Source organism: Oryzias latipes, chromosome 6 (assembly GCF_002234675.1).
Source record: "Oryzias latipes chromosome 6, ASM223467v1".
Taxonomy (NCBI): domain Eukaryota; kingdom Metazoa; phylum Chordata; class Actinopteri; order Beloniformes; family Adrianichthyidae; genus Oryzias; species Oryzias latipes.
Window position 1 is genome coordinate 11,919,688 of NC_019864.2, and position 25,151 is coordinate 11,944,838.

Genomic DNA, 25,151 nt, shown 5'->3' on the forward strand with positions numbered 1-25,151 from the left:
TGTGTGTGAACAGGCCCCGCCCTTTTTGTACTACATTTGAACCGTACCGTAACGATAAACAACCAGTAAACCTGCCTGCTCTATGCTGCTTCATGGTCTTACCCCCCCTTCCCCTCCTATTATCACCCTCCTACCCCCCCCTCTCTCTAACGTCCCTCTCTCTTCTTCCCCTCTTTCCTTTTCCGTCCGGTCCAACACCAAAGATTTTCAAACATGATTGAAATTAATAAAGTTTGGCCTCAATTACAAAAGGGGTTTATTCAGACATACCTTTGGTTTGTCTGAAGATGAATAACCCCTCTTGTTAAAATAAAATATGTCCAACACAAGAGGCCCTCAGCTCTCATCTGTTTGCCTAGCTGTTGGACAGGACAAGTTAAAAAAAAAAAAAAAAAAAAAAAAAAAAAAAAAACAGCGTTCCCACACTTTAAAAGCCGAGCTGTTCTTTCTCTGTGTGTGTGTGTGTGTAGGTGTGTAGGTGTGTGTGTGTGTGTGGGTGTGTGTGTGTGGGTGTGTGTGTGTGTGTGTGTAGAGAAATATCTGATACTTTGCTGTCAGTGTTGCTCCGCTGCCCCAGCAGTCATTTGTGTTGGATTCCTAAGTTTCTGTACGACTGAGTTTTTTTTTAGACGCTGCCAGTTTGGGGACTTGACCCAATCCCTTTTTTTTACTGGAGAGCAGATGCTGAACTATTAGCCTTCATCTTCTCCAGGGAGAAACCCTGCAACTAAAGCCTGGACCAAAGGGATAACATGCAGCGGTTGCAGCTTTGGTAAAAACATACAGCGTCAATTTTTGTGATTGCTCTAAAAAAAAAAGGTCCAAACATTGTCTGGATTCTGAGAAATGCTTAGCTGTGTGAAACTGCACACAAGCTATTCTAATCTTGTCCCAGAAACTGTTTATGACTGGGTTTAGCTCCAAGCATCTGCCAATCTTTTACTTATGTTAGTGGTTCTGCAAGGAAATTTTTCGGGTCGTGGTAAATGCTGCTCTGTTCATTAAAGCGCCGTTAGGTTTTATACATTGCAGGTGATAATACCACATCCTGTAGTAGCACCTGATACGTGTTTTTACATCAGCATGCTCTAGTTTCTCAGACTTGCTCAGTTTACTGGTTTTAAAGTCCCACTCGTATCATCTTTTGATCTATCTGAAGTGTTCCCAGTGGTCTTTTAATCACGATTATGCCGTTTTTAGGCAAAATCAAAAATACTGTGCAGTTTTTTAGAGCACTTTTTGCAAAGCAGCAGGAGTTCATCAGAAATTCACCTCTGTGTTGTGGGTAAGATTGTTGGTGTAGAGTAAGCCCAGTCCTGCCTCCTGACAACCATCTGTTTACACTCTCTCTCCCCGCCAGCTTACAGCCCCTCACATCCCCAACCTAACATTACTGGTGCAACAAAAAGGGCAAGCATTATTGGAGCCAACCAGCCATACAGTTCAGAGCCAGTTCAGACGAGGAAAACAAAGACCCACGTGGATCTAGTCATCTAAAAGTGGATGCATCAGAAAGGAGCGGAGCAGGGAGCAGCACATTTTCTACAAATAAAATACGATCTTTTTCAAACAGCATTTTTTGTCTGCTCCTGATTCCCAATGATTTGATTAAGGAAATACTCAGAAATGCAACTTTAAGATGAATATTCTATATATATATATAGCCTCTCAAGAGAGAAATGTCACAAAAACATGTTAAAAAACACAATTTTTCATTGCAGTTGGTCTTGAAACACCCAGCCTTCCTTTACAGCCAGCACACCACTATTAGACAGCAGCCTGACTGTTTTAGGATTGATGACACCTATCATACAGAACAGACCTTATGTCTAATGAGGTTGCTCTGCGGATACGTTTGGTCCGAGCTAACCGCGTTTTCTCCAGCGGAGCGGCGTCTGACTCCCCTCTGCAACTTGCAGGCACAGACCATACTGCTTTGCGAAGCCATTTGTCAAACCTCTGTACCATTAAATTATCATGACCCCAGAGAGATGTCATCCTCTTGGAAGACACTGCGTCCCAGTCAAAGACGCGCGGCGTGTGAGACAGAGAGCGGAATGCAAAATTGACTGCACAAAAGCGCATGTTTGCTCAGGCTGTGCTATGTCATCGTGTAGCTCCATCATCAAAGTTTAAACAATGTCTGGCCAAAGGAGGAGTTCCCCGCAGCTACAGCATGTTACAGTTCACTCTTGCCATCATAAATCATCTTGTTTGTCTCAACAATAGTCACCTGTATTGTAGGCTGGTGCACTTTAGGTCTCCTGTGAGAGCTCTCTAAGGTAATAAAGAGATTCACTGCAAAAGATGGGACTGTTTTTGTGTGTGTGTGTGTGTGACTTAAAATCTATTATTTTAAGCTAAACACAAGTTAAAGGAAACAAGATTTATTCACACTCCTCCTTGCATTAACATACTAGCTTAATGAGTGAGTGGAATTTAAATCCATGAAAATGTCTCAAACCAAAGTTTGCCTTTGGTTGGTGATGAGCAGAGAACAGATATATTTAGATGAAAGACACGGAGATCTGAGCCTCTGCAGAAAATTATCCATTAGTGGGCAGCGGAGCAGAATTCTTAAACACTAATAAAGGCCGTGTTCAAGGAAGCTGTTAAGTAAACAACTGGTAACATGGCTGGTTAGTTTTAATCGCCTGTGTGTGATGTCTTCATTTTAATGTTTGCACTTAAGGGAAAGAGCATTTTGCTCCTGTTTTGAATGACGCTGTTTAAAACTGTGGACTCCCAGAGTAAGCAAGCGGCAAAACGGAGCAAAACTAAAACAACATTATTTCAATGTGTGTTCACTTTTTAACAGTGTCTGCTGTGGAACGCTTATTAGAGCAAACTACATCAAGAAAATATCTGCAGAGGTTTGTATAATGAGTGCCGCAGTTTCCTCTGGTGTTCGTATTTCTTTTTCTGTAATCTAAAGAACAGACTGAACATTAAATCAACTGCTCTGGTGCTTGTTGTGCTTTTTTCTATTGGCTAAGTTCACACAGAGGTAAATGAGACAAGTAGAAGAATATACAGCATCCTACATTCCAAATGTTAACACTCATGTAATTGTTTTTGCAAGAAAGACTGAGCTTCCCCAGGGTCATGTGTTGAGAATGAGCAGCAGAAACATGAAAATAAGTGCTGCAAGGAAATTAAAATGAAGCAATTTTATTGTCACAGACCTCTTGACAAGAGTCCGAGATCATAGGAAGTACGGATTAGGTTCAAAGGTTTTTCTTAGGGTGTATTCAGACTGGAAAGGTCCATTGGTCCGGACAGAGACGGCTTGATTTGATCCGGATCGAGTCCTGAACCTTGCACTTGGTCTATATTCAGACTGCCTTCTACCAGACATTTCTGTTTCGAACCAAAGCTTGTAAACAGAAGCACATGACAAAAAAGTCATTGGCCAGGAATTATGAGGGGCAAAACAAGTAGAGGCAGAAATTATGGAAGTCCTAAACTTTGCAATCCTTGGCAGGATAGTTCACCTATCGAAACTTTATTTTTCAAGAAGACTTTTGTAGGGTGGCAAATGAGAACAGCAGAGTGGAAGAGCATTGCTTCTGAATTTCTTCAAAAATATGAAGAAAATGCGCATTTCTAAGGTTGTATTGATGATGCCAATGATGATACTAATATTAATTCAAAGATTGGGAGTAAGTGGGGGGCAATGCTTTTTGTCTTGCCCCACGTAGCTCCGGACCTGCTTAAACTGTTCTATGATGTTTGTAACCAAACAAATAACCTGCATCAATTTCTCATTCCCAACATTTGGGATGTGGTGATGGGTGCAACAGCGACTCACCATGCAGTGGAGGTGTCGTAGGGCAGGAGTGTGGGGCTGTGGCTCTCCCCTCGAAGGCTGTGTCTGGGCTGATGGTGGCTGGGGACCATGGGCTGGGCTTGAGCCTGGACCTCACTCTCCTCCGGCATGGATTGGTGCCACTGGTTCCGAGCCTTCTTCAGCCAGCGTCCTCCCAGACCCCACTTGTCTAGGTAGATCCGGCACAACTCGTAGTTCATGGCTGAGTAGTAAAGAAAGTCCAGGGCGAGCAGCACCATGACGAAGAAGCCGTAGATCCACACGCCAACCAGGGCTGTATAATTACTGCAAAGGAGGAGACAGACCAAAAGCACTGGCGGTTTTATTTGAAAATTCTTCATATTTTTAAATCATTGATCTGTACAACCTTAAGCCGAGCTCTTTGAATCCCAAAGCTGCGACGACGTTGCCAAAAGTTAAAGTTTTCTGTCTGTGTGGCAAAACCATCAAATTCTCCCTTGCTAAAACAGTAAAAAGTTAAATAGATAAACACTCTCCATCTGCTCATTTAGCTGCTTCTTAAACTCCAATTCTAAAGGATTCCATTAACACAAGAGACTCTTTTTCATGCAGCTCCAATAATTTTCTCTGAAAATCCACTCTTGTATTTTCTTTTCACCTCCCATAAATTGTCTGCATGTTCTTGCATGATCCAGCTAGATTTATATAGGGCACTTGTGAACTCTATTTTAGTCCACCCACAACCATAAAGAATAACAAGGTAAATGAGCAGAAATAGTATCTCCAGGCGTCTTAGAATAAGCATCAGAAAACAGGGAGATTCATCTATCTGGGGGTGACAGTTCTGCCCAAGCTGCAGCTTAGGGCATCTAGTGAGGGAATACCACACAAACAGATGGGATGACAGAATATTGAAAATTAAACGGCATAAAGACATTGTGATTTTGGTGTTTCTAACATGTTCCTGAGGCATTTTTGTCATGATGGAGGATATTTAAATAGCTATCTATCTATCTATCTATCTATCTATCTATCTATCTATCTATCTATCTATCTATCTATCTATCTATCTATCTATCTATCTATCTATCTATCTATCTATCGATCTATCGATCTATCGATCTATCGATCTATCGATCTATCGATCGATAGATCGATCGATAGATCGATCGATAGATCGATCGATAGATAGATCGATAGATAGATAGATAGATAGATCGATAGATAGATAGATAGATAGCTAGATAGATAGATAGATAGCTAGATCGATAGATATCTATCTATCTATCTATATATATATATATATATATATATCTATCTATATATATATATATATATATCTATATATATCTATATATATCTATCTATATATATATATATATATATATATATATATATATATATATATATATATATATATATATATATATATATATATATAGAGTTCACCACTGTGAACAGATTGGGGGCGTAAGGGGCTGTAAGGTAGCAGGAGAAAGTGTAAACAGATCTTTCAGTTCGGGGTGACAGGGAGGGGGGCAGGGTTGTCACAATTCTGAAGCAAATTTCTACTGAAATGAAATAAAAATCAAACATGAACTGCTGCCGCTCTGCAGAAACCATTTCCTAGAAAAGTGGCAAATTCCTAATGAAAAGACCGTTGGGAATGCTTTTCAAATTAATCAAAAGATGATCGGAGTGGGTCTTTTAAGAAAAAGACCTTTCTGACGTTTTCTTTTTAAAATTATTTCTAACAACACAATGAAATAACTAACACTGCACTGATTAAAGGATGTCAAATGTCTCTAGTTTTGTTATATCAAGTGATTATGTTTGAAAATGTTGCAGCTCTTGGAACAGGTATCCTAATTACCTGCTTTAAAACAAACATGTGAGATATCATCTGCACGGGTGCCGCAGCTGAACGTAAATGAATTCGATTATATAATTATCTGCTTTAATATTTGCTCAACCTTTCAATCTGAGACGTGTCTCTTTTGGTCTGTAGGCTCCTCCGAGGGACAACTCGTTTTCCAAAAAGGAGCACATTTAAGTTGTCTCATGTGCAATCATTTGGGGATTTGGTTTAATCAAACAACTAAAACTGGTGTCCATGAAAATCAAACATGAATTAGTCAAAGATGCAATCTGTCAAAAGGACCTTGCTTCCCTTTCCCTGTCAGGCATGCATCATTCAATCTGTAGATCATCTCTAAGGCTGCACACTTGTGAGAAGCATTCTTATAAAATGTATGAAATTTTTCACTCTAGCAGCGGTAAAGATCAAATCTGTAATTAAAGTCTGAGCGTGCAGACTGAAAGATAGCATAGGTGTTTGCCTGTTGTTGCCTAGCCAGTTGTAAATATCAAACCTGCAGCTCTGTCAGCCATGGAGGTGAGATGAAAGATAGGCCCAACAGGCCGTCTGACGCTGAAAATGAAATATCATGACCTGCGGCGGGCCAGCAGGGACTGTCCAAGGCAGCAGCGTGCTGTGAGGGCATTAGTACAAAGAGCTGTGGTTTTTGTCTCTCAAACGTCCCGCTGAGAGCTCTGACAGTACAGGGCACACATTTTCCTGTTGTGTGCCCCACCTTTCAAGCCCTGATGTTTGTAGTGCGTATTACGGTTTTCTAAAGTCACCAAACTTTTTGCATCAACACTTGCACTGTACTAAAGTGAAGAACACCTTAGCACCAATGCATATAAAAGCCATCACTTAACACCTGAGCCACAGTCTCATGCGTGGGCGTCCAACTTCTACAAAGCTGCCTTTACTGTCGGCTCTCTGCGGTGGTTTTAATGCCTCTGTAAGTAGATCAATGATCTCTTTCAGCAAAAGGCGCACCGTGTCAGTAAAAGCACTACAGAGACAGTGAACTTTGTGTCTGCACAGCGTTGATTTCCAATGAGCCGGGGAAATATCTGCCCTGAAAGTGCTTGTTCCCATAGCCTCTGGCAAAGAGTGCCTGAAGGTTCAGGGAAGACCATTTTTACCCTGCGTTTGCTGAGAAGGCAGGCTTTTTGATCATCTCTTAATCTTTCTAATCATTCATTGTTAAATATTAGATTTGAATGTAACTGCAAATTTCAAAGAATTCTTTCATTCTCCAATTCTACCCTAGCTTATCAAATAAGGATTTTGAAATTTACATTAGCTATTTGGCCAGGTTTAATTTACAGAATTGCTTTATTTTTCCTCAGTGGTCTTTGAACAACAGAACTTTATGACACAGGAAGGAAGCTTCATTTGAAATTCTTAATTGAAACGTTCAGTGACTAAATATGAAGATGGTTTCTTCTAGTCATATTTTCTAAAGAGTGAAACTCTTCCACTAAAATGCTTAGTGGACAAACATTTGTCCAATTATGACCTGAGCAGGAACTAAGTAAGCTGAAAAGTAATAAATTGTCAAACAAGGAAACTTAAGTGGGCACAAAAGTAAAAAATGCCACTTTGCTACGCTCCTATTCCAAAGTTTCCTTATAAAGCCATTTATATAACATGGTCCATGTTTTCTGCCCTGTAATTCACCATCATTCCACTAGGGGCAGTAGAAGGGGTTTTTCCTGCTCATTTCAAAATGGCTGCCTCAATGAAATCTCAAAAATACTTTTTGCAGGAAAAGGTTTTGCTTATTTTCACAACATTGTGGTGAGAATGGCTCGTATTGTTATAATTCTTTTTTAAATAACTACTTGCTGTATAGAACAAATGCAAAATTTGTTGACAGTGAATTCTTTATAATACGCCATGTTAAAATGTGTGGATCAAATCTAAGACAGTGGGTAGCTTAGAAGAAACAGAAATGAAAAAAATTTATTAGAAAACTGAAAACATAATATTGCTTTTCATTTTCTGGATATTTTTACATTGTTCACCTTTTTGTATCGATTATTTGAGCCAGAAGTAATTCAAAGGCTGACCGGCTTCAAGAGGTACAACAAACAGCAGCTCCTACAGAAAAATACAAACTCTGCAGACTCAGAGTCTGCCTTCAAGCCATTTATTTCAGGGCTAAACAGAAAAAGTAATTAGATGGGACCAATGGAAGAATATGAGATTCATCTTAGGATAAGAACATAATTTTACAAGGATCAGCAGAACAAACGGGTTTTGACAAACAATACAGAAATAGCTGGTAAAAAAGTAGGAAGGTTTAAACTTTTTTAAAACTTGCATATTATATCCAAAATCTTCAAGAATACTTTAGGGAAATAATAATATTAACTCGTGACCCAAACCAAGAGCTAAAAACAGAGTCTTTTTGTACTCACTTGTGTCCATAACCATCTGATATGGTGGTGAGGTTGACCTGCATGACCATCTGGAACTCCGTGTCGTTGCAGCAGTACTTGAAGGCAGTCTTGTTGTGGTGACAGCAGAACATGTAGGTCTTGTTGTCTGAGAGGCGAGGACAGTGAAAGCCGAAGTGAAAACGCTCTTTGTGGTCATAGTAGGGCTCGCACACTCGGTAATGAGCTGAGAGGGCTGCAGCAGAGGAGAAAGACGGAAAAATAGAAATTGCTGGTGTTGAACAGACTCACACACTCCATACAAATGTTCCACATGACCTATGAAACAGAAGTTGTGTTTGTCTACCAGGTCTTAGCTTCTCAATAGATGTTTGGGTGAAAAACTGCTACCAAGGAAAAGTCTGTCCAGCAAAACCAAAGTTTTAATTTTTTTTATTTTTCTTTGAAGCAACATAATACACATGACTGGAAACTATGGAAGACAAGTTGCGTGACCCGTAGAGGTTTGCCCGTTTTTGTAAGCATAAGTTCACTCTGAATAACTGGAAGAGAGATCTTGTTAAGTCTGGTTAGAAGTCACTCATCTCCACGTTCTGCAAACATACTTTAGGCTTCTTTCTTTTAAAAATATTCCTTAGATGTTTCTTCTTAGGCAACTATTTACTTATCCACAAACGGTTTTTGGATAGAGGAAAGAGAACTAGAAACCACATGTCTTAAAAAGCTAAACAGCCTCATTTTTTCTGGCTGCTGGAGTCATAAATGCTGGAACAGTGAGTTCATTAGAGAGTAATGGAAAGATGCGAGGAGCAAATTGTGCTTTGGCATTTTTGCATTTATATGTAACTGTGCTTTGGAGTCCCTGTAGCTTTCAATGAAAAGAAAAAAACTTTTTCTTTGCAGAAAAAAATTAAAGCAACATTACTTTTGCTATGGACTTTGGCTTTAAGCAGATTTATCTTGACAGTGAAATCACAAGAATCCTATAAGCCGCCCCAGACTTCATCGGAAGACAGACGAGGATGACACCGGCTGGAATCTGTGTGCATTCGCTGCTCCCCCCAGGCTTTGCAGGGATGCAGTTGCTTTTGTTGCATCATATTTGCGAAAAGTAAAACAGCTTTTTTTACAAACAATCCATATTGTTGCTATTTACAATACAGCAACTATGTAAAAACTGCAAAGTGAACAATTGTTTTTATGTCTTTAATGTGCTTCTGCACTTGTTCTGTTACTAATAACAGAGAGCAGATTGTTAAAACCAACCACCTGTATGTCTGGGCATTATAAATGATGCCTCTGTTGAAATGACTTATCTTGATTCCTATTATTGTTTTTTTTCCTATTTTTTAACAAAATAAACACCCACACACACACACACACACACCCACACACACAAGACACCAATGCAAACATGAAATCAGAGGCAATGCAGAGATGAAAGAAAACACGACAGAGCTCTGACAGATGAACACTGTCAAGCTGAATTTGAAAGTAGTGTATTTGCAGAGATTCAGGAATTATTTGCTTGAATGATTTTATCACTTGAAAATCCCTTTTTTGCTCCTTTTTTTGTTTTTGATATGACTCTTGGTTTAAGCTGACTTCAATTATGCTTCAGCATTCATGTCAGGTTAGCTGCACGGAATTCATTTTTGTTTAGCCACATTCCTTTTGTCAGTTGAGCCAACAAATCCTGCAACATTTGTTATTGAAACTGTTAAGTTGATCAAATTTAAAGTCGGCTTACATAAAGGTCTATCGGTAATCACAGGCATGGGTGGATAGAAGGCTCTTGTGGGGTATAATGAGGTCGGCGTGGACGCCTATCATTGTTTCAGCAAACTCAATTTCAGCAGCAGAGTGGTTGAAATGGAGCGGTACCTGAAGAACACAGCTGAACGTGAAGACTAGAACAGCTGTAGACAGCATTTACAGATCTGTGTGTTGACTGGATGAGCTAGAAGTTAGAAACAAAAGAAAAAGAATCCACTGACCCTGGAAAATGACGGATTCGTGAAAAGTCTGTGGATTCTCAGAGGAACAACAGCTGCTACTGAGGCCTTACAGTAGGAAACCAGCTGCTCAATTTCAAGAAAATATCTTGAAGTTTGGCTCCTGCATCACACTTAGTTTAAACCCTAAAGTCTAAATCCACTATGTCATGTTCGAGCAGAGCAAACACCAACATTAAGGAACCAGTGAGTCTTTACAAACTATTTATCTGTGGCTCCAGACATGGCAGTGATATATTTTACACAATAAATCCTCCCAAGAGTCACGGAAGCCAATCACATTCATCAGACCACCGCTGGCTGACTCTATCCAAAGATAACACAATACCTGCTATGGTTTATTTTTGGAAATATTTCAACAAAGAATTTGTAGAAACTAGGATATTGACTACCCTGTTCCTCCTCTGATGTTCTTATGCTTGCCTTTGACTCCTGCCTGCTTGACCCTGATTTAGCTTTGTGGACTTTTAGCTAAGCTGATAAACCTGCTGCATTTGGATCCAGTTGTCTGCCTGTTCTTATGACACCTACCATATTTTCCACTCCATAAGGCACACTTCAAAGCCTTAATTTCTTTTTAAAAAAATCACAGTATGCTTTATAATCTGGAGTGTCTTGTATATGGATTAATTGTGGTTGTGGTTGATGATATCTAAGTAACTTTGTGAGGTACTTGGCGTTCAGTCAAATTTTTTTTTTTTTAAGAGATGCAAATAAAGTTGGCTATTATTGTGAAGATGTTGACCTGGCTAACGTGGTATCGTCGGACTGTTTTTTTTTAATGTGTTACTAATAAGATTAGAACAGTCACAGTAACGTTTGTTTTTGCAGTATATCTGTCTGTTTTTACGTGTTACAAACAAGGTTGAGAGTTGCAGGTATTGTGAATACGCTAACATGGCAAATGCTTCTTACACGGTTAATCGGTGGTATCAGTGGGATTTTAATGTGTAATAAACACATTCTAGAGTTACATTGAATGGAGTTCATAAAGTCATTTATCTGTGACTTATCTGTCTGGCCTAATGTGCCTAATAGTTCGGTACGCCTTGTATATGGCATAAGTTTGAAAATAGACTATTCATTGATGGTGCACTCTATAGTGCGGAAAATAATTCTTAATTGAAACGTAAATAATAGGGAAAACTGAAAAAAATTTGGGCATGTAAGGAAATCAATCAAGTTAAAAAAAACTGTAAAAATAAGTTTGTTAACTGGTCATAACAGTATAAATAAATGTTTGTCCTTGTGTGTAACTTCACAAACAAGGACAGAAAAAAAGGTATTGGTTTAGAAATATTCTTCTTTTGAATATCAGGCCATAGCATATAATAATGCTGTCATGTTGTGTTTGATAGTGTACAAACTTCCTAAATATAATTCATTTACATCTGATTTCTCTGAACTGCTTTCTTAAGTATGCATGGATTCCAGGTGATTTTAACTAACACGTTGACAATCCTTCAGAAATGTATGTCCGTGATTTTGGGAACATTTTAACAGCTATGGATTTTGTTCAGCATGTGAACGTGCCCACCCACAACAGAGGTCACACTCTGGATCTCATCATTACTCCCGGTCTGAGTAATGATTTTTTTTTTACTCTTATGTTTCATGACGTTTTATCACACCATTGTATGGCGGCTGGGTAGCTCGGTTGGAAAGGTAAGGGCTGCCATGCAGGAATCCAGGGTTCTATTCATAGAGGGGAATAAACAATGGTACTGGGGGCAATCACCACATCAATGGCGAGCAATTAACATCCTTGGGCAAGACCCTTAACACCACTGCCTCCCAAGCACAGCTCAGCTGCCGCTCACCGCTCTCCCATGGGGATGGGTCAAATGCAGAGAAAAGAGAGAAGAGAATGCATTGTGGGATAAATAAAGTATCAATTATTACTATTTATCATTTTATTTTTTTAGAATTTTTACTGTATTTTATGATATTTCATCACATACATATTTTTTCAATCTAGAATTTTGACTTATATTTTATGATATTTTAACATATTTATTTGTTAATGTCTTTTAGCCAAGTTAGACTGTTTACGAGTGTCTTCTCACCCCTAGCTGGAGTGTTTGTGTCCATGCTGACACCACGGTCGACAGGAGGACAGGGCAGGCGCTGCCTTCTGGGTTCTCTCTTCTATAGCTTTTTTCTTTAGTCATTTCTCTTTAACTTGTGTTTGCTTTGTGTATTTTGTTGTGCGGGGCTTATTTAATTATTTTATTGCATGAATAGAGATTGGTATTTTCTGCATTCTTTTTTGTTTTTATGTGCTGTACCGTGAGCTGTTTTTTTACATGAAAGGTGCGATATAAATAAAAATAATTTGAATTTGATATTACTAATTACTGGTTCTAAAAATCACATGTATTTTAGGACCCTGTTCTGTGTTCTTTGAAGCTGTTATCTGCTCTGATCCATCTGTTAAAGATTGCTGTCTTTCAGCTAAAGACTGGGTGTCAAAGGCAGTTTTTAGCATTGACACCACTTGAGAGTATCATGGCTGCTGAGCTGTTGTGTTGATTCTGCCTGCAGCGCTCTCTTGCCATCCTGCCTTATTTTGTCATTCCAAGACTTAGTCGCTGTATGTCCCTTGTGGATTCCTTCTCCCTGAATTGTTATGTGTTGGACGGTGTAGGATGCCATTCTCTTTGTTCCTTCCCGGGCTATATTGTGCTCTTCTTACCGTTTGCACTGCTTGGCCTCATTTGTAGAGCACCCTACAGTTCAGAGCACTCCCTGCCAAGGAGAAGTAATTTTTCTTTTTCCTTTAAACATTTGAACTTTGGTGTGCAGTGTCCCTGACTCAACTTCTGGCCATCAGATGTCAACACTTCCCCAGCTTCATACAAAAAGGGGGTTGCTGCCTGTGTTTAGTTACTGGCAGTAATGGCTCACTCGGGGAAAAGCTGAGATGCATATTTTGGGTTATACTTATGAAGAAGTCCAGAAATTCGCAGGTAAAAGGTGTGAAGGCTCTTCTAATGAGGCAGGTATGAACTTCAGAGAGACGGGTGGGCAAGTCGACGTTAAACTTTACAGACCTGCAGTGGACAGCAGGAGGAAGATGACCGTCAGGACATTGAAGGACTGCCGGTTGGTGATAGTCATCTTCTTGTCCTCATGTGGGAGGAAGGGAGGGAGCAGGAGGGGGAGGGGGAAGGCAGCGCTGCTTTAGCAGGATGTGGGCATCCTCTGCTTGGTGACAGCTCCTGTCACATGGCTGCTGCTGGGAGACTGGACTCCTGATGGGAACAAGATAGGCAGGAGAAAAAGACATTAAGATATTTGATTTGGTTTTCTGAAAGTTTCACCCAACAGTGTGGACAGCTTGTCTGGCTGTGAGCACCCGAAATGTGTCCTAAGGCTTACATAAGAGGATCAAGGGAGATTCGTTTTAATTCAAACAGGCACTCTGACAACAGTGTATGTGGATGCACAATCTTAGCTAAGCTCTTTTGTTTAAAACTTCCAATAAACTTCTAAGCAAAACCTGCTCTCCCTTAGAAGAATGTTCTTAACTGCTCAATGAAATCTGTCTCCTCAGTTGGGCAATGGATCAACCCCTCAACCACCACGACCACAGGACAAAGCTGCCAAAGTCACACTGCAAGACAGCATGGACATTCGTGGGTGTCCTTGGAATTCCAGGAAGTTTCCAGGACCCAAAAACTTGATTTGGCATGCTTGATTTGCAGGCTGGTACACAAATCAGTGTGTGGCAAATTAAGTTTCCAATAATAAATCAGTGCTGAAACAAAAAAGGTTAAATAATATATGTTCCATTTAGCGCACTTATTTTTTTTTTTCTATCAACACACATAACAAACAGTAAAATTCTGCATCAATGCAAAAAACTGTGGGGGAAATAAGTATTTGATAACTCTATGATTATGTAGGCTTCCCCTACATAATTTATTACTGTCATCCTATAATGGTAGTTTCATTAAAGCAGTGACAGATGGAAAGTAAAAAAATATATATTTAAAGAATTTAGATACTTTTATTTGCATTTCACTGAGGGAAATGTGTGTTTGAACCCTTACTAGCAACCACAAATGTCAGACATATTGTGTAGTTGATGATTAGGTTTCTGCACACACAGTTTCAGAAGGAATTCTGGTCCACTCTTCTCTGCACATGACTTCTAAATCATTAAGATTTCATGGTAACTCCATAGGTTTTCTATCAGAATTAGGTTAAAAGACTGCTGGGCCACTTCATGACCTTGATATCCTTCTTCAGCCATTCCTTGGTTTCTTTGGCCATATGTTTTGAATCATTATCCTGTTGGAAGACTCATTCACGACCCATTTTAAGACTCCTGGCATAAGGAGGGAAGGAGGTTCTCACTCAGGATTTGACGCCACATGGCTCTGTCCATCTTCCCCTTGACAAACTGAAGCAGCTCTGTGCAGAAAACACCCCCAAAGCATGATGTTTCCACCTCCATGCTTGACAGTGGGAATGGTGTCTATGGGGTCGTAGGAAGCAATTCTCTTCTCCCTCCAAACATGACGGGTTGAATTGACGCCAAAGACCTCAAGCTTGGTCTGATTTGACCCCAGAAAATTCTCTGAATCACTCTCTAAAGCATGAAGGTGTTCATTGACAAACTTCACGTGTCCCCTCTTAAGCAGGCTACTTTGTGAGCACCAAAAGATGTTAAACCATTGCGGTGTAAACTATTACCAATGGTTTTCTTGCTGACTGTGGTCTCACCTGCTTTGAGATCATCAACTAACACATGCCATGTGTTAGTTGTTACTGTTCTCATGATCATTAATACCCCACCGAGTGAGATCTTGTCTGTAGCCCCAGACCTACAGTATAGGTCGATTGATGGTCATGTTGCACCAACAATTGTTCCTTTTTCCTCCAGATTCTTGCTGATGTTTTTGTAGTCCATTCTAGTTTTGTGCAGGTCTAACATCTTACCCCTTAAATTCACTGAAAGCCCTTCAGTCTTTCTCATACAGGAGAGTCTGGAGTCTGACTGATGGACTGATTCTGTGGACAGGTGTCTTTTCTACAGGTGAGAATTTCAAATAGGTGTCTTGAATTCTATCTGGTCTGTGTGAACCAAAACTCTTAATGGTTACTAGGGGATTAAATACTTATTTTCCTCAATGAACTGTAAATACATTTATGTAAATTCTTTACGTGGATTTTTTTTTTAATCCCTCAGTTGCATTTCATTTAACTAAAACAACAAATGTGCGAGTAAATAGAAAAGTCTTTTGTATTTGTAGCTTCAACCAATTAAGGTGCAAGTAAAGGGAAAGTAGAACTAAACAGCTTACAGGACTAAAATTGAACATGTAGAAAATGCTACTTTTGCACTTACTGTATATTCTTTTAAGCAAAAGTTGTGTTTTTATTTTAAACATTTAATGATCTGTTGAGAATTTGTTTCCTCAGCAGAGCCTGGAGTTTTGATTGCAAAGCTGCAGAAGAGGGCTTTGCTAATAAATGATGCGCTGTGGGATTTCATGAATAATTCCTCCACAGTAACACTGCAGAGCTACCATTCAGTCATTGTCATCCTTCCGCTGATGATAAGTGAGATAAATGAGGTGGGGGGACACAATTTGCTTAGACACGCTTGTTTCTGTTTTAAGGGCAAATTTAATCCTTGATAACAGCCAAATGAACTCACCTAAACAGTTCCACTCTCTGCATTTGCTGAGGCGGAAATCTACTGTAATTTATTTCAAAGTATGTCAACAAAGCATTTGCATGTAGCTACAGTTTCACAACACTAATGTAAGAGCACCTCACGATGGCATGAACGCGGCCTCTTCTGCAACTACGTAACTGTATTTTACCTAGAGGGAATGTGCCTTAACTGTAAAATTAATTTGTGCTTATTTAACTGTATATTTATTATAAAATGTATTTACATTTAGATCAGATTTTGACATCATCTCACCACGAGCTGCCTGCAAACTGATGCAAAACTTGGCTTCTGAATTATTGAGAAGCCACTGGCAGCTGACAGATAAGAAACCACTTAAGAAAAGCATCAACAAGAGTGCAGAGGGCCGGCTGTAATGCTTCCTTGTGATGAAAAACAGCGTAATAGAGGATTATCTCCAGTTTAATGTTGCATCACCACCTCTATTTTTTTTCATGAACAATTTGCAGCTTTGTTTGCCAAATCTTCAGTGCCAATTGTGATGCAGAAGGAAATCCACTGTGAGTAGAATTTTTAAGTGCTCTTCCTTTCATGTAAATTTATGGTTAGAGTGTGACCCTCTGAAGACTAGAACTACTTCTCTGGTTTGTTCAATATTGAATTTCTTCATGTTCCCATACTGTACAAAACAGAGAAAGAAACAATAAAATATAGGCATAGATTGTCTTGGAGCGAAGGAACGTTATCAAGATTCAGCAGCTCTTCTTAATACCAAACAAGGACAAAATCCTTGTTTCATGAGAGCCTGAAATGAGTCACTATACCCCCACTGTATGTATTTACTTTTATTATAGATTTCTCCAGCTGAGTGTCTTTTAGCAGAAGATGCCTATTAGTGTAAGGTAAACATTGAATAATGAGTCCAGACAGAGGTTACTTCATCAATAATTAGTCAGTAACACTAACATAGATGGGGGTTAAGACTTTGATCCATTAAAGATGCCCAAAACTGTAAAGAAAACAGCTAATGAAACATAGTTCCCCAAAATGTACATTAAAACACTTCCACTATTCAATGGAAAATGACGTATACTCATGTAGCGCCTTACTACCTTCTTATAGTAGGTCCAAATCGCTTTACAGTCACAGTCTCATTCACCCATGCACACACACATTCACACACTGCGAGCGACTTTACGACTAAACATTAGCTCCATCCTATGGTCACCAGTGTGGGGTTCGGTGTCTTGCCCGACGACACTTCGATAAATGAGCAGCCGATCCTGCAATCGTCTAATCAGAGGTCAACGGCTCTGCATCATGGCCTCCCCCAAATTAAATCATAGGAACAATATAGTTAGGGAGTGCCTTTCCTGAAAAGAACAACTGGGCAGGCTGATTGGAACACTACATGCGTTTGGAAATAAAATATATCACAAATTTGAGAGATTGATCATAAAGCAGCTAAAGGCTGCAATTACACAAGTAGATTTATTATTAGTGTTGTGCCTGGAAGTTAGGGTGGTGTATTTTCAGCTCTGACTAAAATAAAGCTGTGAATCTGAATTAGTAACGTACCTACAGTACATCATTGTCGTCACTGGTAGTCATATTTGGAAAGGTGAGATTCTGTTAGCATATTAATACTGAGTAGAGTTTGGGAGCTTTGTTTACAGACAAGGAGACTTGTTTTAATGCACCCCCCTCATCCCCACAGACTGTATTACAATAAATATAAGTGTAAACCAGAGCCGGCTGATCCATTAGGCAATATAAGCAAATGCTAAGGACACCGTGGCCTACAGGGGGTGCCACAAATTGAGGAAAAAATGACCTTTAACTTAATTATGTTGCTGCTGGCTCTGTCAGGGAGGAGGGGCCAATTACATGACCAGATAACCTTATAAACATGCCCGAATGACTTGTGGCACAGAGACAAAGAAATAAGAGGAAAGGAAAGGTGGAAAACTTGGGAAAGAGAGTAGGAAGGATAGCTTAGCTTCTGAGCAATTAGCTTCTCCCTGTTAACCTAACCGGTAAACAACCAGTTTTACCTGTAGCTATGGGCATATTGGAGGGTTCTGATGAAACCTGCTTAGTCAGTCTAAATTGGCCTACATTTAACCAAATTCACATTCTATTTACATATCAAACAGCCATTCAGTAGTTGCTGATAGCAGTTTGCACTTTCGCATCACACCTAGAAGGCCCTGGTTTAAATCCCAGCTGGGACCTTTCTGTGTGGAGTTTGCATGTTCTTGTGGAGCATGTGTGGGGTTTTTCCAGGCACTCCAGGTTCCTCCCACAATCAAAAGATAGGCATCTCTAAATAATGGGATGCTACGTTTGCACAGGTCATGTGATGCATGTTTAAAAACATGCTAAAAGTGTGTTCTTGAATGCACGTTTAGGATACAGTGTTTAAAGTGGACTGTCGCTACCTGATACTAGCGCATGTACTCACAGTTGGAAGAGGCTAGACAGCTATAAACAGCTCTATTCCGATCTATGAAAGACTTGGTGTCACATGACTCCAGCTGGGCACAAAACGCAATTAGTAATTTTTTTTTTCTTTTTATTACTTGCCTTCTCCAACAGCTGAGCAAACAGATAAGAGCTGAAAGCCAGAATGGAAAATAAGAGGAGGGAAGCAGAGAGCGGGATGTTAGAGAGGGAGGGGTAAGGGTTTAAAAGTAATTAGTAATTTCTCCTCCATGATCAATTTTTAAATGGTTGGAACGTCTTTGAATTAAAAGAAGACGGCATCCATGCATTACTCCCAAATCCGAGTCCCCGATAGGTCAAAGTTTAACCTGTTAAACCTGCAACGCGCGTTCAATGGGCATGCGTTCTTTACGTAAAACATGAAATTAGTCTTAAAAACACGTGTACCTTTCCAAGACTTTTGAAAGCAGAGGCCCGAGACACACATATATGCTTGTTTACATAGACTTTTAATAGAAAGTGCTTGCTTGAACGCAGTTTGCTCAGGCCAGTGTGGACGTAGGTCATCTGTCTCTGTGATGCCCTGTATGGACTGGCAACCCATCCAAGGTTGTACACGCCTGACCATGGCTGGATTAGGTTTCAGCAACCATGTGACCCCAAGGGGATTAGGTAAGGTTTAAAAAAATGGATGGATGGATATAGTATAAGATATTTTTAAATACATTTTTAGTTTGTTATGCATGTAGGGTAGCTTAAAGACGATGGTAAAACAACTGGCAAGGGGGTTTTCACCATGAATGGGGTGTGAGCCTGGGACGCCTCTATGGGTACGATGCAAATAGAGAGAAACTCATTACGTTTAGCTTGGCTAAAACATGCAAATTACTCTGCCACTTCTTTACATACTACGTGTCAGACATTTTTTTAATTTTTAAAACTTCTCAGTACCAGAATATATGATCTTTATTAGGTTATATTTAGTGCAATTGAGGAGTTTAAATTTTTATAAAAAGCCCTATGTTTTTAAGTGACAAGACAGATCCATGAGGATTTAGTCATGAGGAGAAGTAATGTACTGAAATTTAATTTAGAGAATTTATGAAAACACCATCCTCCAGTTTAAATTCTGGTTTCATGCAAACAAAGGGAGCTGCAGAGTGGGAAGTGGGAATACAATATGGTATCTAAACAAACCCAGATGTGACATCAACTGCACATTCTCCATTGAGCCTCAGTGGATTATTAAAATGGGTTGGAGGAAACAGAAACTGTGAAAACATCAGGGAGAATCCCACTGTCTGTCAACATTCTTCTTCCTTTTGGGTGGGTGTTTTTCTCTGCAGACAAAGACACTTGTATGATTGTTGCACGTGACCAAATTAACGCATTGGCATGGATTGTATAGAGTGAATAGGTTTATGTAGCTCAGTAGGCTGTGTCTGCTGTAGTCTTTTAACACATCTTTGATCAAAAAAGCTGTTCCCTCTTCAAAGAGCCAAGCAGCCAAGGTCCCGGTAGGCTTATTAGAGTGGAATTTTATATATTTTCTACTATTTTACAGCTTTACTGCAGTACCAGATGACAATATGTGAAGTACAGCCAGGATTTCCCACTTTTAAAGTCTCCACATGCTGTAATCTTCTTTTGTGCATATTATTGCTGCTTCCCTTCATTTGCACATGAAGTTACATTAGTGCTGCAAAGCCTATAAAAGGGCAAGGTTTGCAGAGCTGTACTTGTTTGCATAAAAGAGGTGAATGTTTGCAAGGTTTGTGAAATGAGACGGATGGGGGAAGCTATAAAGCATGTACTGTAAATACACAGCAGAGCAGGGGCGGAGCTAAAGGGTTGCAAGGGGGGGCAGCTAGCTGCCACCCCAGCAAAAAGCTTTGTCCCTTCCCACTTGCCACTCCAATTTTTGCGTCAACATTGACAAATACCACTTGATGCAGACAGAGGTGTTCTTGCCTCAAATTGGTTTAGCTCAAAATGCACCAAAATACCATCTATATTTCTCCAATCCTGGTCGATTTATTGTAATATATACCTAGGAACCTTTTTGGCCGACAAACATGCCCTTAGTTTTGCAAAGACAAAAATATGTAAATACTTTATGATTACTTATCCCACTACCATGAAGCAGCAGAGCACTTACGATTAATATCTTTTAAAGATATTTGACGATTTGGGTTTGGCACGATTGCAAGCTACAAGCAATGCGGCGTAATATCTAAATGCCGTTCAACACTCTTTAGAAACTGCTCTTCCACCGAATATGTATAGTCATTTTAGAAATATTGTGGTGGGATAGATGTGATTTCTGTTTGTTATTGTTCTTTTGATCTTTTCTAAAAATGAATATGGCTTCATTCCATTGAAAACAGCACGTGAACCACGGCGCAGTGCTCCACCTGAGTATGGCAAGCAAAACGAATCCTAAATCGCCAAGAAAAGCAGCATGAAGAAGGCCGTTTTGGCCAACAAAAACAAAGCTTTTTATGCACGTTTTGAAAGTAGCACCTAACTTATTAAAAGCAACGTTTTCTCATGTACAAACCAGGTATCAAAAAAAAAACGCACGTCCAAAACGCTGTTCTAGTGCGTTCAAAAGCATTTTGTTGTGTCACAAACTGGCATTGAAAACTGCGTAATGTTTGAATAAATTGGCTGAAGGTGTTTCTTTATATAGAATTTACTTGAATACAAAACCTTTTTTTTTCATAATTGGAAATAAATTCAGGTGTCAAGGGGTTAAGAAATTATCAGTACAAGCTTCTTGAAGAATAAGAAATAGCATATCAGCTAAAAGAACTGTTGTTAATAACAATAATTAAAATATTTGAAATACATATTTTTGATCCTTTCATTTGTAGTGGCCTTCCATTCTGCTGTTCTCATTCCCACCCCATGGGTGGACAGGCAAACAGCATAGTACACATTGCAAAGCATCCTGGGACTGAAAATAGAACACACAAACAGACATGCACAGACGGAGGGTCCTGCTACTTGATCTTTAAGTCTCAGACTAAACAAAAATATACATTAAACCATGTTGTGACTCTCCGAGGAAAATGTAAGGAACGCTGTGAGCTAAAAAAAAAAAAAAAAAAGGAGCCTTTTTATGTGTCCATGTTTACAAGTGACCATTAAAACAGCCAGTGTGGAACCAGCGCCACACGTTTTATCCCAATGCCACATGAGACCTAAATCTGTCTGGGATTTGATGAGGGAGAGTGCCATGGAATATTTCAGGCTATTTGCGGATCAGACAGGGAAATAAATGGAGAGTGTGTCGGGAACGCCCTTGTTTTATTTTTGGTAAAACATTTACAGAGGAGCATTCAACGCGTAAATGAGTTTGTATCCTCTTTAATTCATTCTGGCCTGATGTCATAAATCCAGCTGTTTTTAAATTGGTAAAGACACTAACTCAACATTACATATTTGTCTTTTAGCCGCTTTTGTTTTGGAAAAAATGCTCAGGACGTCCATTTTTTAATATCGGAGACTTCCTTTTTTCAGTGGAAGATATTAGTCTCGTATTTATGCACCCCAAGTGTTAGTACGTTTTCCGAGAGCACACAGATACACTCCCCAGTGCTGCCCTTAATCCATGTTAATAAGCATTATCAATCACCTAAAAACCCACAAGCTCCTAAGTGCTCAGAGAAGCAGTTTACAAACTGCTTCTCACTCCACACGACTCACTCCACACAGAGAGATGAGTGAGAATTAACTAACCTAGACTGGGTTTATGGGCCTGCTTTCAAATACTGATCTACGCCAATGAGTACTGTGGCTAATTAATAGCCCCTTTGACTGCCATCATAATAAAATGGGTTTCATTCACTCTTGACGACATTAGAGCTACACTCAAAGGCTCTTTAGCGATGTAATAACACATTAGCCCATGTCAGGAGCTTTGGTGTAAAAGCCTTTATTGGCTAAGAAAGAGAAATTACGCAACTGGAGCTTATTCTTAGTGACAGAAATATAAAACATCTTAAAATGTTCCTTAAAATGTTGGCTCCTCATAAAGCAATACTAGCTAAAAATCAGAGGATACATGAGGTGTCATGAAAGCTCATTGAATACATGAGCCGTGTCACCCATAATGCCAAGAAGGGTATTGTTTGAAATAATTCACAAGGATGATTGTTCAAATAAAGTAAAATAACAAGTTTTGCACTGCATGGTGGTGTGTTTGTTGCACACCACTGTCTACTCGTGGCTAGAAGGCTTTGGTTCAAATTCCAAAAACAATTTCCCATCATGCATGGCATTTATCCAGTTCATTCCCACAGTCTAAAGACAAATTTCACAAGTTTAAGTTGTGTTTCAGGAGCGTCTTTGTGTGTACGTAAGATAGACCTGTCCATGGTGTACTCTGCTCTCACCCGACAATGACTCATGACTGTTAAACATAGCAGACAAGGGGGAGCCAGTCTGAGTTTAATAATAACACATATTCTATTAAATGTACTGAATAAAAGCGCCTGCTCATATTTAAAGTTTTTAAAGTGCTTCTAATTGCAAAACATTTCTATCCATCTGTCAATTAGCGACATTGGCTACGAATTGTAATTCTTTGAGTGAATATAAAGTAGAGCCTGGACAGGATGCTCCATTATATGTTTGTTTTTATTTATTAATATTTATTTCCCATTGTTTGTTTTTTTACGAATGAACGTTCTGGAACTTTATCATTTCTACAATTTTGCTCACTGTATAGGCCTTAGTGGACTGAGGAGCTCCTCAGCTAAAACATAGCATCTCTCCATTAGTTGTAAATGAGCTAAAAACTTTAACTAAATGATGAGACTGACTTACTCACATCCATTGATTATCTCTTTTACACCAAGGCTTTAGCTCCAATGTACACATTCTTTCGACTACCGTAACCCTTCTACCGTTTACACCATTAACGTAATTTCAGTGGATTTTGAAGCAGAGGAAAGCAGTCTTGTGCTGATATGCAACATTGCGCAGCAGTGAAGTGGTCACGCTATCAACATAAATTGGCTGACTTTACGTTAGTGACGTGTTGAACATCCATGAAAGGCCGCTGTCCTCCGCATCAGAATCAGCTGATTAATCACGTGAATGTTCGCAGAGTCATGGTATTTCAAAGACCGTGTTTTAGGTGTTGCTGGTTACATCTCAGGAGATTAGTTACGGACCTACAGTACCGGGCATCTGACACGTGTTAAAGAATGCGCTAAATGTGGGTCGTTGATGTTTATTTGGGTGTAAAAGCACATCATGAGTGAAATAATCTTGTTTGATATCACTAGTAATGTTTTAAATGCATCTGTAAATCACTCGCTTTTTTTTAGATACATTTGTGAACAGGAAGCTGAGATGCCTAAATGATCATCTGAATATATAAGAGGACAGTATCTGGCCATGTGACTTAAGTATGTGCGTCTTGAGAAATTTTAAATGTTTTTGGGATTAATGGTCAACTTACAGGGACAGAAGCATCTAAAGAATGCATGAGGAACAGGTTCCGTCATAAGCATCTGTCCAGTGTTTTTAATCACTTCTTCATAGCAACAAAAAGATTACTGGTAATCACATATCATACGTCTGTTCTGTAACACCATGGCTGCACAGCTGCTGCGTCCCACATAAACGTGACTGATGAATGAACAGAAGTTCTTATTTGGTTTGTATACATTTGCCAGATCTAATGTTCTAAATAAATCCCGGAGGCAGCAGCAACAACATGTTTTGCTCTAGTGAACCAATGTCGCCAGGGAGACGTCTACGTCAAGGCAGACAGGCAGAAGAATTTAACACAATGTAATTAGCACTTGCAAGGTACTGTACATGAGACTAATTCAGCCGATATGAAAGAGGAGGGAGAATAAGCACAGCAGGGTTGCCATAGAGCTTTTTTTTTCTTTAGAGTTGGCTCTGTTTGGCAGAAAAATAAGCTCAGCTAATAGGCAGCTCAGCTACTTTTCTGTAAGTGGGGTCTATTCCTGTTTTTGTCCCTGACTTGGTCCTGGTTTGTCGGTTTAGCCAAGACAGAGAAATTGGTATCAAACCTGTAGGCACACTGTTCTCATCTGCTGAAAACCATCTGGTCTTTTACATCTTTAACATATTAGTAATCTAGATTAAGAAGGTAGTAGAAGAGTGTAGTAGCAATGTTTTTTTTCTAGGTTATTACTGACGGTGCTCTCATATTGTCAGAAGTCAGAGCTCTGTCTCCCCCTCTGGTCACCGGCGGGAACCATCTCCAGAGTTTTAAGTGCACTTCATCTCCCAGCAACCCCAGCGCACAGTTTCTGGATGCCACATACCTGACTCTTATTCACTCCATCAACCACAGCATACTTAAGCACTGCACTGAGCCTCACTCAGTGGAAAGTATTATTTGTTCCACTCTGTCTGCATTAGTGAGCTTTATATCCTGATCTTCTGATTTCCTGACCCTGTTTTGTCTCTGACTCTGTTTGCCTGCCGCCAGGATCCAGATTACACTCGTTTCTGATGCTCACATGCTCGTTATTGACCCCAGCCTGCTTGACCCTGATTTAGCTTTGTGGATTTTTAGCTGAGCTAATAAACCTGCTGCATTTGGAACCAGCCGTCTGCCTGTTCTTGTGACACATATCTTTTTGTGATAAACTGGTGAAAAGCTGGGATAAGCTCCAATCAGCGTGTCGCTATCTATATATCTATTAGTCTTGTTAGAAGACTTCATATTTCTAGAAACTGTAAAATCCTTAACCACTGGAAATGAAACCTCCCCTGTGAGCAGATTCTAACAGATCAGAGCTTTTCTCAGTTTAGCTCGCTTCATATCTCTAGCCTTATTTCAAGTTTATTCAGCCACTAATTTTTCAGATGTGCAAGTGAGGGTAAAATGAAATCTGAACATCCTCATGACACACATGAACACCTAAAAGATCAGCATCAAACCTAAGGTTAACTCCCGACCAAATAAGGATGTGACAGGAGGCCACTCTTTCATCAGTACTTC

At 39.6% G+C, this 25,151-nt stretch overlaps 1 protein-coding gene across 2 annotated transcripts in view; it reads right to left on the minus strand.

Annotated features, from left to right (window-relative positions):
• The window catches only part of shisal1 (shisa like 1), a 48,556-nt gene that overhangs the window by 10,754 nt on the left and 12,651 nt on the right, over positions 1 to 25,151 (minus strand). The window contains exons 2-4 of one of the 2 annotated variants that reach the window (XM_004069503.4): positions 13,116 to 13,316; positions 8,069 to 8,282; positions 3,812 to 4,114 (exon numbers count right to left, since the gene is read on the minus strand). In XM_004069503.4, the coding sequence (XP_004069551.1) occupies positions 3,812 to 4,114; positions 8,069 to 8,282; positions 13,116 to 13,182 (584 nt within the window). In that variant the 5' untranslated portion in view covers positions 13,183 to 13,316. Of the gene's footprint in view, positions 1 to 3,807; positions 4,115 to 8,068; positions 8,283 to 13,115; positions 13,317 to 25,151 lie in introns of those variants that run through there. The other variant, XM_011475910.3, reaches the window with a different exon arrangement.